This window comes from Maylandia zebra, linkage group LG9, assembly GCF_041146795.1.
Source record: "Maylandia zebra isolate NMK-2024a linkage group LG9, Mzebra_GT3a, whole genome shotgun sequence".
In the NCBI taxonomy this organism is placed as follows: Eukaryota; Metazoa; Chordata; class Actinopteri; order Cichliformes; family Cichlidae; genus Maylandia; species Maylandia zebra.
Window position 1 is genome coordinate 13390609 of NC_135175.1, and position 14451 is coordinate 13405059.

The window sequence follows — 14451 nt, forward strand, 5'->3', positions numbered from 1 at the left end:
AGACATCATTTATAGCGAAAAAATAAGAAAACTTGCATATTCCATTTGTCACTTTGATAAAGTCCTTAAAGCTAAAATTGTTGTGTTTGTTTGCCGATATTTCTACAATGTGGTTAATTGTCATTATTTCAATTTCCAAACAGCTACTAAATTTGAATGGATGATTTCTGCAGCGATGCTCTTATGATGTGGAAAAAACAGCGATCGCATCTTTTCTTTCTTAGCATGAACAAAAGATCAACACGGGCTTAATTTTTTAACCTTTTATTCATTTAAATTCTCAAGTGTTAAAGCAAGAACAAAACATTTATAATGTCCTTTGGTGGGATTTTATTACACTTTATTAATACTGTATATGTAAACTGATATTCTTTGATGCCAGCACGTTGCCAATACAAAGGAAAATCAACTGCACAACGAAAAGTAATAAACAGAAAAGGTGAAAAAGGAAGTGAAAATAAAAGAGAAAGAGAGAGAAAAAACAACCCAACTGCTTCTGCATTTGAATGACTTAAATAGATACAGGTTGCCTTTTTTTCAATCACAGTTCGGCAAAGATACAAAAGGACTACATGACTCTCTTTTTTTGTTGTTTTTTTGTTGTTTTGTTTGATCTGTCGAGAAAAGAACTTGCAAATACACTGATGGTTTTCTATGCACTTCTCGTCTGCTCAGGTGAATACTATCCCCTGACCATGACAGTAGGGAGAGTGGTGGCTCTAAGATAAAAAAAGAATCAGACAGCTTCACTGGAGTATCTTTTCGGAAGAGAGGAAAGGGGGACGAGGGATGGGACGGGGGATTCTTACATGTGCATCACTAACATTGGACAAAAGAATCTTTCAACCAACAAGGGTTTTACAGAGTAACGTTCACGAAAGCACAGGTCAGTGGCGGCGTCTGGGGGTGGAACTAGGATCGGAGGGAAGGGAGGGGGATGAACGAGAGGATGAGGCCGAGCTCGAAGGAGAGACAGAAAGATAGAGACAGAGAGGGATCAACGAGGGCAAGGTTTTGTGTCACAATGTGGCAGTCCGGACAGATTTCCTTCTATCCACAATGCACTGACAGCAAAGAATGCGTCCTGGGGTTTTTCACCTCTTTCTGTTTGTTATCACGCTGAAGTGTAACGGGTTTGTTTCTGAGGCCAGTCTTTGCCATTCAGCGGGGACAAGTTTGCTTTTTTTTGTTGTTGTTGTTGTTTTTTTTTTCTTCGGCATCAGTCCAGCCAACATTAACAACGCACAGAAGCATCCCAAAGGGGTCGGCGGCCACCGTCGGCTTGTGCGAGAGCTGATTGGTCGCAGCTGTTGTTGCCGTGGCAATATGAGAAGAAGTGAACGAGTCTGTCATCTTTAGTTATCTCCTCTCAAAATCGAAGGGGGCTCGTGTACTGTACCTGGTATGGCTTTTGGGGGGAGGGAGAGAGGTAGGGTAGGGGTCGGGGTGGGACTCACCATTCTCTGCTCATTTTACTTTTGTTAGGCAAACCCTCAGTTACTCATATTTCTAATAATATCTGTATTTTTTTTTAGAAGTATAGTTTTTCTTTTTAATTATTTCTATATATTCTTTGAAATTAAATGAAAAGCTTCTGCACTCATTTGACTGGCACATTCCCTTTATTGTCAGTGCGAGTGTCCATTGAGTCTGGAGGCGGAGAAGCTCAGAACATTACAGTCCAGAAAGCTCATGGTTGTTCTTTTTTAAATGGTTGTTGATTATCTGAAAGGGGAGGGGGATGAGCTTGGGTTAAGGTGGAGAAGGTGGGAAGTGTGCGACTCCCACCAGGTAATGGGTCACTTTAGAGCACAGCGGGCCGGCAGGAGACCCCTCTCAGCAGAACCGAGCCTAGCAGCAGGAGCAGCAGCAGCCTGGAGGTGGATGGAGGTGTCAGGTGAGCCTGGCCTGAATCTGGGCCCCTACAGCCTCCCAGCTCTGACTCGCAGCGGCGCTTCTCACACAGCAAACCCGTATAGCCCGTTGGACAGCTGCAGCGGACGTTGCTGATACACGTCCCACCATTTTGGCAGCGCAGGAGTTCGTTGTCACACACCCGGGCTGCGGTGGAAGCAATGTAAAGACAGGAAAGACGTGTGAGAATTTAACACACAAACACGTGTTTGGGTGACACTTTACTTGAAGTGTGTTCTGGTGCATGAAGGAGATTCTCTTCTCATTAGCTCCCATTATCAAACATCACAGCAGAAGCTTTAAAGATGGCCAATTATGGAATCAAAGACTGACAAAAAGTGTTCTTCAAGTAAAGCGTTGCCACATTTTATTCCATTTTTGATGTCTATGAAATCTTAAATTTGAAAATATGCTTATTTATGGTCTTGATAGTTACAGTACAGTAAATATGGAGACAAGGCTTAGCCCAAAGACTGGGAATTGGGTTATACTGTCCTAATTGTGTAGTCTATAATTTCATGGGTGGTTATTTGCCCATAATCTATACACCAACACATGCTGCCATTAAATTACAGTAAAGTAAATGTAGTTAGATTCGGTAGCCTAAAACCATTAATCTTCCATGTAGCTAGCGTGATCTACAACAGTGTACCTATATGAAACTGCATTCCTCATGAGGGGCTTGGTCTTTATAGCCTCACATATCTAACCCACATTTAAGTTCTTGTTTTATACGGGAACGCTGCCGTATTAAGCATTTTGAGAACCATGCTAGCTGCTGTGCTGGTGGCTACTGCACGGCTAAAACTCATCACTGTTCTTGACAACAAAAACAAGTCTAAAAGCAACCTAACAGAATTTACAATCAGTACACTGCTGAATTAATCACTAACTCATCAACATCCCCTCAAGTCTTTGCATAAGAGAAACTACTGACAATCTGTGCAACCAAATAGTTTTTAAGCTAACTGCGTACTAAATGAAGTAGGGCAACATAACTTCCCTTAATGAATTGTGGGTCGACTCAAGCAAAAGAGTCAGATTTCTTCCACTATGGCCACTCAGACACTAAACATCTCTCACAATGGCCTCCATCTACATTTGCATGTACCAAATCCTGACACTACACGACCCCACACTGGCAAAGCGTGTAGTTTTAGGGAAATGGCTTCTATAACAACTGAAATGCATAATAATTTTAAGTTGTAACATCACCCCTTAATAAGTAAGTTTCATGGGTGCTGGTGGGCAATGCTCTTTGTCTTTGAAACCTTTGAGCACATTCAGATTAGCTGGCACAGCCTGGTTTTGATCTATTTAATGTGCAGAGGCTTAGATCTCTTAATAAACTCAAGAAATCAAATAAGCATATTTTCCAACATGTTCAAGTATTGCTTCAACATTTGGCACATTTTGGATTGTAAAATGCATGAAATATAGATTATATGTCATATCTAATAATTAAATCTAGTAAAATTATAAAATTAAATTAAAGTATTAAATGAAATTGACTATTTTATATAGGAAAATAATTAAATGTGATGTAAAATTTGAACAAAACACGTTTGTAAGACAGCGAAAATGTTGTGTAATGTTGTTGCTTCGAGCTGTGGTAAAGATGTACTGTACACAGAGGCTGAGATTAATCTTAGGCGCTATACAAGTGCTATTAAACTCTAATGAATATATACACATGTAATTAAAAGGTGGTGAACACTGGCTTTATCTTTTAATCACCTCTTAAAGAGTATAATGCCACTCGAAATTAATTTCACAGTCTTTTTTCATCATTATTACTTAAATGACTCTGAAACATTTCATATATTCCCCATCAGTTTAACTTTACAGCCTCTAATCTTTAAATAACACCAAATTTCAGATTTCAGGACATTTTTTCAGCATCTAAAAAGACGCGTCTATTTGTTTAATACCAAAACCTTATTCAAGCCCCATCAAATCAGCTACGTTACAGCACAGAAATCCACACTTTCCTCAAAGCCTGCGAGGCTTTCCCCAAACACCACTGACTTTAGACAAACTGAACGTCAGGTGAAAATTGGTGTATATTTAGAGCTGGGACACCGAGGCCACTCTATTCCCAGCGGAGGCAAGCTGTCAAACAAGCTGGAGGCAAACAAAGCTGCGCTGCACAAACTAATAAACCAACAGAGACAAATAAACACTGATAAACACAGGGGCCACTTCTGCCCATTTCAGTCCTTTATAGGAGTGGAAAACAATGCGGTGAGCAATCTATGAACTCTATGGGACATAAATATCACAAACAAATATAAGACCTCTCTCCTAATAATCAGGATTGGATGCATGCTGTCTCACAGGAATAGCCAAATAGAGCTTTGATGGGAGCCTTGTTAAGAAACATTGACTGTGCGAATCCTATTTGTGTTTCGTGGGAGAAAAGAGAGCTGCTGTTTGGCTCAGTAAGTTTCGCTCCAGGCCACAGCTCACCAATTACCATGCACAACTACATCCAAATAAGACATCTGAACTCTATCTTTGTTCCCCCTGTTTTGTTTTTTTCATCTGACATATCAATTGCATGACCACCTCAACCACTCAGGAGAAACTACAGTAATGAGTCAATATGAGACTGCAAAACAGACTCTATGGAAAGCCTTTGTTCACTTTGATTGCTCTCTGTGATGAGGCAGCGGCTAAACTTGGTAATTAGATTGTCTCCTCGAGATGACAAGGAAGAGCGATCAAATGTATTAATTAAAGAATCATGAGGCCTTGATATGATCAGTACACAGGAGAGACTCCTTTAATTAGACAATAACCTTTCGTCTCGTCTATCTTATCCTTCCTTGCTGTCACAATAGAATGATAACGTGAATTTCTAAGAATATTCAGACTGGCTTTTATTCAGAATTAGAAAAATAATTGGAAAAAAGACGTCGGACACGGTTGTGAATGCCCACTTTTTTGGACTAAAAATCTCAAACGATCCTAGTCTGATAAGATATGATCACGTCTTTAAAAAGGCACATCTTTAAGGCCAAATCAGACTTGCTATTTGATATAAGCAACGTCGGATTTAGTCTATGTTCAGGAAAGTAATCCATACTTACAGACAACCACTTCCTAACTTGTTGATTAAAGCTTGGAACATTTTGAAGGTGAGATTCGATTAATTTGTCTAAATTTGAGGTAAAAACTACATTTTCAGCAATTTGATTGGTTGTTGATAGGTTAGGCTTCAGTCACACTGGACTTTAGACTAGTCAGTGACCCCCATTGGAAAAATGTGTATCCCTGCTCCAATCAACATGTTTGAAAACATACAGCGTTTACTTACTAAGACAAATAGTCTCTGATTTCACTGTTTCAATTCAGTGTAATTCAGTTGTATTTTTATAGCTTCAAATCACAACAGCAGTTACCTCAAGGTGCTTTATATTGTAAGGAAAAGACCCTATCACCATATAGAGAAAGCCCCCAAAATCAGATGATCGCCCATGAGCAAGGTGACAGTGGGAAGGAAACATTCCCAGGCTCAAGGATGGGAAGTCATCTGCAGCTGCCAGCTGGGGGTGAATGGAAAGGAGGACAGCAGAAAGACTGCTTAGCAAGAAGCTGGCAAGTGTTTGCAGACACCTTTCTCACTCATGTGTTAATAGACCTCTCTGCATTGAATTGTACTTGTTATTAATCTCTGGCTCTCTTCCACAGCTTGTCTTTATCCTGTCTCATGTCTTCCTTCTCTCACCCCAACCGGTTGCGGCAGATGGCCCCACCCCTTCCTGAGCCTGGTTCTTCTGGAGGTTTCTTCCTGTTAAAAGGGAGTTTTTCCTTCCCACTGTCGCCAAAGTGCTTGCTCATAGGGGGTCATGTGATTGGATTGTTGTTTTTTTCTCTGGATGCATTATTGTAGATTCTACCTTACAATATAAAGCGCTTTGAGGCGACTGTTGTTGTGATTGAAAAATTGAATCCAAAACTGAAAATATCATATAGAAGTGCAGCACTGTATACCTCTTTGTGACTGATTTGCGACAGCCAGCAACCTCCCTCACCAACAGGCTGACAAATACATATTGTTGCCTAGCAACCAGCTGGGTACAGAGGGGGAGGCCTGCCTGAATGGGGTTTTTTACAGCAACTACCACCAACCTCCAGCAACCACAAATTTCTCCATAGTGACTGGTGGTTGCTAAGTGTTTTTTTTCTTATTTTCAGAATAATCCCATTAAAATAATTTTAAGAATCTTTCTGTTCAAAGGAAATTTTAGTTCATTCTAAAGGAAATTTTAGGTCATGGCTATTCCCTGGAAGCAGAGTGATTCATCAGCTGAAGGGACTATAAAGACAAATAGATAGTGATGACTTAAAAAAAAAACAAAAAAAGGAAAAAAGATCAATAAAATCATCAAGATATAAAAAAAATAATGACAAACAAGAACGATCACGTTCAGTGTTGTAAGATTGAAAACACAGCAGAAGTAGGAACTTCTTGTCCCGCACCTTTATCTGATTTCATTTTCTCACATTAACCATTTTGCATTACTGCACATAAACAGAGCCGGCACAGGCAGTAAAAGACAAGATTTGTTGTGTTTGCTTTTGATATGAGTGATAATATTTAGAGAAGGGGCCGCTGAACTAGGTGCGCCTGTCTGGGAAAGTGATGTGTTTGACGAGAGATTTAAGTTTTAATTGCATTTTTTTCCCCGCTCTGCATGCAGACAGCGTCTCGTCAACGCACAGAACTCCTGCAGCAGCAGCGGGGATGCAGAAGAAGGTCGAGTTTTCCCATTTCAGCCATAGAATCACTCAGTGGTTTTGGACTGACATTATTCTGGGGGTTTCTCGTTCTCTTTCCTACTTTAGAGGACATTTTGTGAAGTGAAAGCACTGCTATGGGTGCTTTTGTGGCTCATTTGTTGTTGGGGCGATGAATCAAACTCCAGTGAAAAACTTCACATTTGTGTTACTGCCAGAGCAGCAGAGCCTGGAATTTTTTTCAGTGACCAAACAAACAAACAAACAAACAAACAAACAAACAAACAAACAAACAAACAAACAAACAAACAAACAAACAAACAAACAAACAAACAAACAAACAAACAAACAAACCAAAGAAGAAGAAGAAGAAGAAGAAGAAAAATCAATCTCTAGGGGAAAAAATCTGTAGTCAGGAATATAGCAATACTATGCTATTCTTTTTCTCGATATGAGCATACTAATACAGCCTCTATGACATTTACAGCTAAAAGATCCCCCTTCTTTGGATGTTGCATTCTTTGAAATGCCACCAATACTTTGATCAATGTAGAAAAGTCAGTGCACAAGCAGTAAATTACAACCTCAATACAAAGGAACCTCTTTGCCTTTTATTTGTAGGCAAAAGATATTAAAGCAATCAAAGTATGTTTGTGCTGAAAACATTGAGATATTTGACCTTTTCGGAGACTTTCTTCAAATTCATGTGATGAGAATGTCTCTGAGCTGTTGTTTGAGTGATGTAGGAGAAATTTTATACCAAGTAGTTAAATCTTAAAGACCAAAAAATATTTACATGTTAAGACATTCTGGATTTGTTTGTGTTACTATTTTAATCAGGGAGAAGGTGTAGATGTAATTGAACTTCTTTTCAGACCCACATTACTATGCAAATCCCAGTGTTATACCTTTCATCGTGTCTGGAGCGGATCTTTAACTTTAGCAGCTTTTTAAGTGAAGTATTACTCAGACCTCTTGGATATAGAGTTTGAAGTTTTGAGAGCATACAAACACTTCAAACAGTAATGTTTGTGGATTTTCTGATCACTGCTTCATCTGACAAATACAAACTGATCTGCTCCGTGCTCACTCCCGCTGTGTGTGGCTTCCCATCTGTTTACCTTGGCGCCGCCTCTCTACGAAAAACATTCTTTCGCCGTTTTAAACATTTTCACGTTAATTGCTTTTTTCTGCTTTTGTACCACTCAGCGTTCTCGGTACATCATTAGGTTCGGGTTGTGCGCCTCACGTTGCAGGTCATGCTAGGACGCCTGTCTCTCACCTTTTGTTTGAAGCAGATTTTTTCATGCTGACAGTGCCTTTGCGCTGTACACACAGAATATATTAGTACAGTCACAAAAAACAGCGAATTTTAATGAATGTCTTTCTGTGTCGAGAACTACTAAAAAAAGCAAGTGACTCATTTTACACTGAATTTAAATCACAATGCAGCAGACTTTAAAGCATTCGTTTTCTTAAGTTGGACGCTAACAAACACAGTATAAGCAGCGGGGATGTCGCTAATTCGCTGTATACTCAATGGGAAACGCTTCTATCTGCTCGTGTTGTATTGATACAGTTCGCATAATGAAATCGTGAAACTTAGTGCATCTCAGAAAGTCGTGACGAGTGCTGTAAGTGGCTCCTTCGGTGAAGCCCTTTACTTTAACCAATCTCATCTCCGTCCACAGCACCACAGATAAAACAGAACATACTGAGCGCACATTGCCTGCCTTGCATGTTGAGTTTGCTGTTGTGAAAAAAGTGATACTTTTCCTTATATGGAATCGATTTTTCTCTGTGCTGTTTCAGTTACTCTAACAATATTGTAGGGTCTTTACTTTACAATATGAAGCACCTTGAGGTAACTGTTGTTGTAATGTGAATATTAAGCCATGTGTTTTAAACATGTTCACAATGATATACCTTCTTTTGTTTTTTCACAAAGTTTACACTGTTTATTTATTGGGTGTTTCCCAATAAATTCACTAATTGATAACACGAGATTACACTCTACTTATGCCGATGATCACTTAATATCCACATGAAGAAGCACAGGAATCAGCTTCAGGTCATAAATGTTTTTTTTCCCTGCACTTTAATGTTTTAGAATGATATATATTGAGAGATTGACACTTAAACTTTCTAAAATAGTGAAACTATAGTTTCTTATATTTTTCTCTCCAGTCAGTAAAACTCAGACATCAGCCAATCCTAGTCCAAATATTTCGGATACACGAGAATGATGTTGAAACCTGAAGCAAACAGTGGCAATGTAATTCACAGAATTAATATCTAGCGATCAAACTTGTCTAAAAAAGAAAGCTAGAATAAATTACACTACCAAAAATTAATTCTTTAAATTAAAATTTTCCCTTTTTTTGGCTTTTCTGTAGGATGTAATAAAAGTGTGGAGTCGCTGTTTAATCTCAAAATCACGTCCTCGTACTCTATTGAAGTGCCTCGTTTAGGACGCCTTTGTTAGTCGGGACAGAGATTAATGTTGAGCTGCAGGAGGCGGGCAAATAGATGTCACTGTCGTGTTGAAAAGGCCTATTAATCTGAGGTAACTTGATACAAAGATGGGTCGCGGTGGGTGAGCGCCAATTAGAAGCAATTATCACCTGTTCTGACAAAAAAAATTGACGCGAGCCTTTTTAAACCAGCGCTCGACTAGTCAGATAGATCCAAAGAGGCCTAGTAATGCGTGCCTGGAGCATAAACAGTGTTAGCAATGATGTTTTCAGTCTTTAAAGTTCTTTGTCAGAGAGTTAAAATCCATCATCCTGAAGTGTTTACTCTATTTTGTCTACCTCTTGCAGGTTTGTCACTGAGATTTGACTTGAAGGAAACTATGAAAAATTGGTGACATTTGAAAAAAAAAAAAAATACATAGGGCATGCACTGCAAAATGAGCAGGGGAAATATAAAGTGTAGACAGTAATAAATGGGCTGGAACTCAAAACGACCTGCATTCCCCTTTAAAAGAAAATGTTGATGTTGGATGACATTGTCCTGTTGTGGACTGTGAAGGGGTGATGGCTACTCAAACAGATCACAGGCAGCCTGTCAAGCAGTCAATATTGACTCAGCTGTTGTGTTGCTGGTGTGCGACACGCCTGAATAACTGAGTTACCGAGCAGCATGCATCCCGTCATTCCACTGCTTTCTCTCTATTTGAGCCATAAACGGCGCCTGCTGATTCGACGCTGGTAATGCAGCCACAGCGAGTGTGAAATGCAGGTACAGGCTATGAAAGGAATGGCTTCGTATATATCGGGTTAGGTGGTGTTATGTGTTAGCTCTGTGTTTGTCAAGGCAGCTGGGCAGTCTTGCACGTGTGCAGTGTTTTTTTTTTTGTTTCTTTTTCTTCCAGCCAAAGCTTCAGGAATCACGCAGAGAGAAAAGACATCAGAGAGAGAATAGAAGAGAAAGACACAGCTGAGGGGGAGAACAGTCAGGAGCTGCACGGGGAGGGTTACGGTTCTACTTACATTTGCAGCCATTGTCCCACAAATAGCCGGGCAGACACTCCTGACACTTAGGCCCTGTAGTGCCCTCCTTACATATACAAAATCCTGTGCCATTACAGCGATCATTGACTGAGCCATAGGGATTACAATTACATTCTGGAAAAACAAAACACACATACACACACAGGCTGGAGAAAAAAAGGGTAGTGCTTTGACTTCCCAGCACAAGTCTAGGATTTTCACAGCGTGGTCTGCGGTCCTCGAGCTCTAGCTTAAGAAGGTGCTTGATTATTATAACTGGTAAAAGAATGGGAATAGATTTAAAGACTCATACAGGGAAAAATGCTACCATTTCAACTGTAATGGAGACAGAATGAGTGAGAATGAAGCTGGCTCTAGATACATGAACATTTTCTATTCATTACAACATACTTGTAATTAATATAGCATTAATTTGGCTGTTTTAAAGAACACAGCGTGCAATGAGCAGATATGCAAAGCACTATCAGTAGCTTTGATTTTTTCTTTTTAGATGGACAAAGTGAGCCTATCTGAACATGCTCTTCCAAAATCTGAGTCATTCAAACAGGTAGAGGTAGCAAAAGATGGCAAGAGAAGACAGGAAATGTGATGAGAAGGTAGAGATGGATAATGATATGAAACAAAGATAAAGACTGAATGTTCCAGAGGAATGAGAGAGTACATTGAAATGGGCATTGTAGTAATATGTTCTTTAATTCCCTCTAATTTTTAAATGGCTCTGTAGACTTATTGTTATCCTTTGATAAGAATTTGGCTTCATCTTTAATTGCCTATTACAAACAGAAGACAGCGGTGCTCTGGCTGCAATTTGAACATAAAGCGCTTCATGAAAGCAACACGCCCAGTCTCTAGTGCCTCACACTCAACTGACCTTCCCACTTTTCAGAGCACCTGGAACACTCTGCAGTCAAAGTGACACTTATTTTGACAGTCCCTGACCATCACATTGCACCTTCTGTGTCTGTGCTGGCTGCACGCGGCTGCGCCTGAGTGACATCCAAGGGTCAGGCAAGAGGAGAGAGGTGACAGCAAGTGACAAAGTGGGGGGTCAGCGAGAGAGAGGCAGGGTGACGGCGAGTTTGGCACGCAGTAACGCCTCGGCGACTTTTAATGCCTTGTGACAGGTTTCAGCTGCTGCTCCTGAGGCCATTTCATGTATATGACATATGCACTTGTGTGGCACCTCTGACTGGCGGTGTGACTTCGCTGCAACATTTCTCTCAGAACTCTTGTTGCTTGTCAGAATCCCCCCTCAGGACTCACAAATGCACCTGGCACTGAGCGCTGTGAATTCACACTACATGTGCTAGCTAAAAAATTCAACGGGGAACCGAGATACTGCCCTAGGAACCGTAGGAAACGCAATTTTTACACATAGACAAAGTAGATAATGCATTTTATGAATGCCTGCGTAAAAGTCATGAACAAAATAACAGGAACACCAAGTGGAAATGGCCTTTTACCTCAGACATAACCATAAAGGTGGCATTTGCTTCACCAGCAAGTATTTTGGCAATACTGAATACATTTGCTTGTAAGTTCCACCACCAATTTTATGTAGCCTACAGTACTGTGCGAAAGTCACAAGTCACCTCCAAATTTTTTTAATATTTTGCTAGGAAAATGGAGAATAGGTGCAGTGATTATTCAAACATGTAATCATACATGGGAATGAGTATATGGTATAACCATCTTTATTCTTCAACACAGCCTGAACTCTGTTCAGCAATAGTTCTCCAGACTTCCTGAAGGAAATTCAAAGCTCTTCTTTGGAAGTTTGCTAACTTCTATTTCCTTCTCTGTCAAGATGATCCCACGCTGCTTCAATAATGTTGACGTCCGGGGAGGCCAATCCATGACTGATAGCCTCCCACTGCGTGCTTTTTCTATCCAGGCATGCTGTCAGTGTGTTTGGGATCATTGTCATGCTGGAAATTCTTTCTTTCCAGATGCTATTGCATGATGGATCAAAATCTGCTGGAACTTTTCTGCAATTTTTTCAAGATCCCAAACACCACTGGCTGAAATGCAGCTCCAAACCACGACAGAGCTTCTACCATGTTCACAGATGGCTGTAGACATTCAATTTTGTACCACACTCCTGGCCTCCTTCATACATATTGATGATGTCCAAAATTTTTAATTTGGATTCAAGACTGCATCCAACCTGTAGCCACTGATTTTCCGTCCAGTTCTTGTATAATTTGGCAGAACCTCAGCTCCCCCCTTATTATTGACCTTGCTTGATAATGACTTGTTGACAGCCACTTTTCGACTAAGACAAGTTGCGGGTTTGGTCATCAGCAGATCAACTAAAGAGCCAAATCTATCTCTCAGGTCCTGTGTCAGGTGTTTGCTGGAATTGTTTCTTATTTCCTAAGGACATGACTTTCAGATACTGTTCATCTGCTGCAAATAGTTTTTTTGTAAGTTCTGCCGCTTCTTATATTGTCCTGCTTTCCTAAGATTTTATAAGGGTACACATGATGCACAGACATGCCAAGCTTTTAGCTAATAGCTCTTTGAGAATCTACCTGTTGGTGCAAAAATACTATTTGATATCTGTTAAATTATGTTGTCCTTGGCATTTTATTTTATTTTTTTGTAGATTCCACAACTGGCATCTACTAAGAAAGTGCCTAAAACACAATTTAAATTTGGTTCTTTCCCATTTGTCTGTAATGTTGGACACAACAGTGATTCATCCCGTAGGTTAGGTGCCTTTGAGTGATTCACATGTGTTAAGTGGCTTAACAAAAAAACACTCCTGCGTTTTGCTCACTATTGCTCAAGACCACTTTAAACATAAGAAAATCTGACTCCTGGGAAGCAAAATATTAAAAAATGAGGGGTCACTCAACACTTTGTGGTCTATATGTCATGTCATACAAGGTTTCGAAGGTTACCTTTGGACAAAGCAAGACTAAATGTTATCCTTAATCTATAATGTCCTAAGCTAAGGCAACATGCTTCTGTCTGTACCTTAATAATAAACATAAAGACATAACAGTGCTCTCAGTTTTCTTATCTAACTCAGCTATATCCTAACATTTGAACTGTTTCTCCTTAATGACAGAATTTGTACAGAAAATTGTGACAAGGCACAAACCTGCTAACGTTTCAGATGTAGCTGTTGTGACCATTTCACACTAACCAGTTTCTAATCACCATGCAGCTATTCAGGAGGACATTTATTCCTCAAATTATAGTTTTCTCACCTCGCCCACATGCTAAACCTTGAGAATAGGATCATTTTGGCTTCAATATACACCTTTCAAATAAAACCTAGCTAGCAGCAAGAGATTACAATAAAACACAATATATGAGAGCTAGTAGGTAAAAATAAAGGTATATTTAATAAATGGTAAACTGCTAATTTTAATATGATGCTAAAGACTCCCTTAAGCATCACCTGCTAACACCCAGGCTAACAAGGAGATTTATGAGCAACAACCTTGTGTGAAAGCAGAAGAAGCAAAAGAGGAAGATGACTGGACATGGAAACAGGAGAGTGTATAAGTGATGACGTGTTGGGGATGAAACTGACAATTTCTCTAATGAGGAGTCAGAGACAGGAGGTGAGGTGAAGAGAGTGTGAAAGCGTGGTGGTGGTGAAGGGGCCCGGATGGGGGACTGACCTATGCACACATTTTCATCGTCCAGTTCTGCTGAGGCATTGCGGTAGTAGCCCAGCTTGCATAGCTGGCAGTGCTGGCCCCTAGTGTTGTGCTTACAGCTCACGCAAATGACGGTGTTTAGCAGCTCGATATAGCTGCATCGGTTGGAGTGGCCGAAGCATTCGCAGTCTTGCAAAGAGAGAGCAAGTGTGAAGTGAGGAGAGGGGAGGAGGAGAGAAAAGAAGGAGAAAGAGACGCGGGCGAGAGCGTTGGAATTGTTGCTTTTGCAGCGAGTGCTACGGCGGTGGGGTTAGCAAGTCTGATGGAGGCTCCGTGGCATGCGAGGTTAAAAATGGAGATGGTTTGAGGAGAAGATGTTGGGGGGAATGACAGGTAAGGTTGGTCGTGATTAGTCTCGCATGGGCATGGCCAGAGTTAGAAAAAAACAGAAGTTTCACATAAAACACCACGGCGTTAGTAGAGAGGTCACATCACTTCAAGCACACCACAGCACGAGGCGACAAAGGCTCTGAAATGACAGCACAGAGACACGATCACATCAGGAGCACCGCGCAGCATGAGGCAGGTCAAACCATGAATGAAATGGATGTCTCAGCCGCTGAGAATGGCGTGTGAGGGAATTTAGAGGTTTTTGTGTAAGT

The 14451-nt window shown here is 40.4% G+C and overlaps 1 protein-coding gene across 7 annotated transcripts in view; it reads right to left on the minus strand.

Annotated features, from left to right (window-relative positions):
* Positions 1 to 248: 248 nt before the first annotated feature.
* ntng1a (netrin g1a) overlaps positions 249 to 14451 on the minus strand; it is a 129273-nt gene continuing 115070 nt past the window's right edge. For 4 of the 7 annotated variants that reach the window (XM_004569513.5, XM_023154040.3, XM_014411053.3 and 1 more), the window contains one exon: positions 249 to 2061. In XM_004569513.5, coding sequence (XP_004569570.3) covers positions 1805 to 2061 — 257 coding nt within the window. In that variant the 3' untranslated portion in view covers positions 249 to 1804. Of the gene's footprint in view, positions 2062 to 10151; positions 10287 to 13810; positions 13979 to 14451 lie in introns of all 7 variants that reach the window. The other 3 variants (XM_012924215.4, XM_004569509.5, XM_004569510.5) reach the window with 2 other exon arrangements.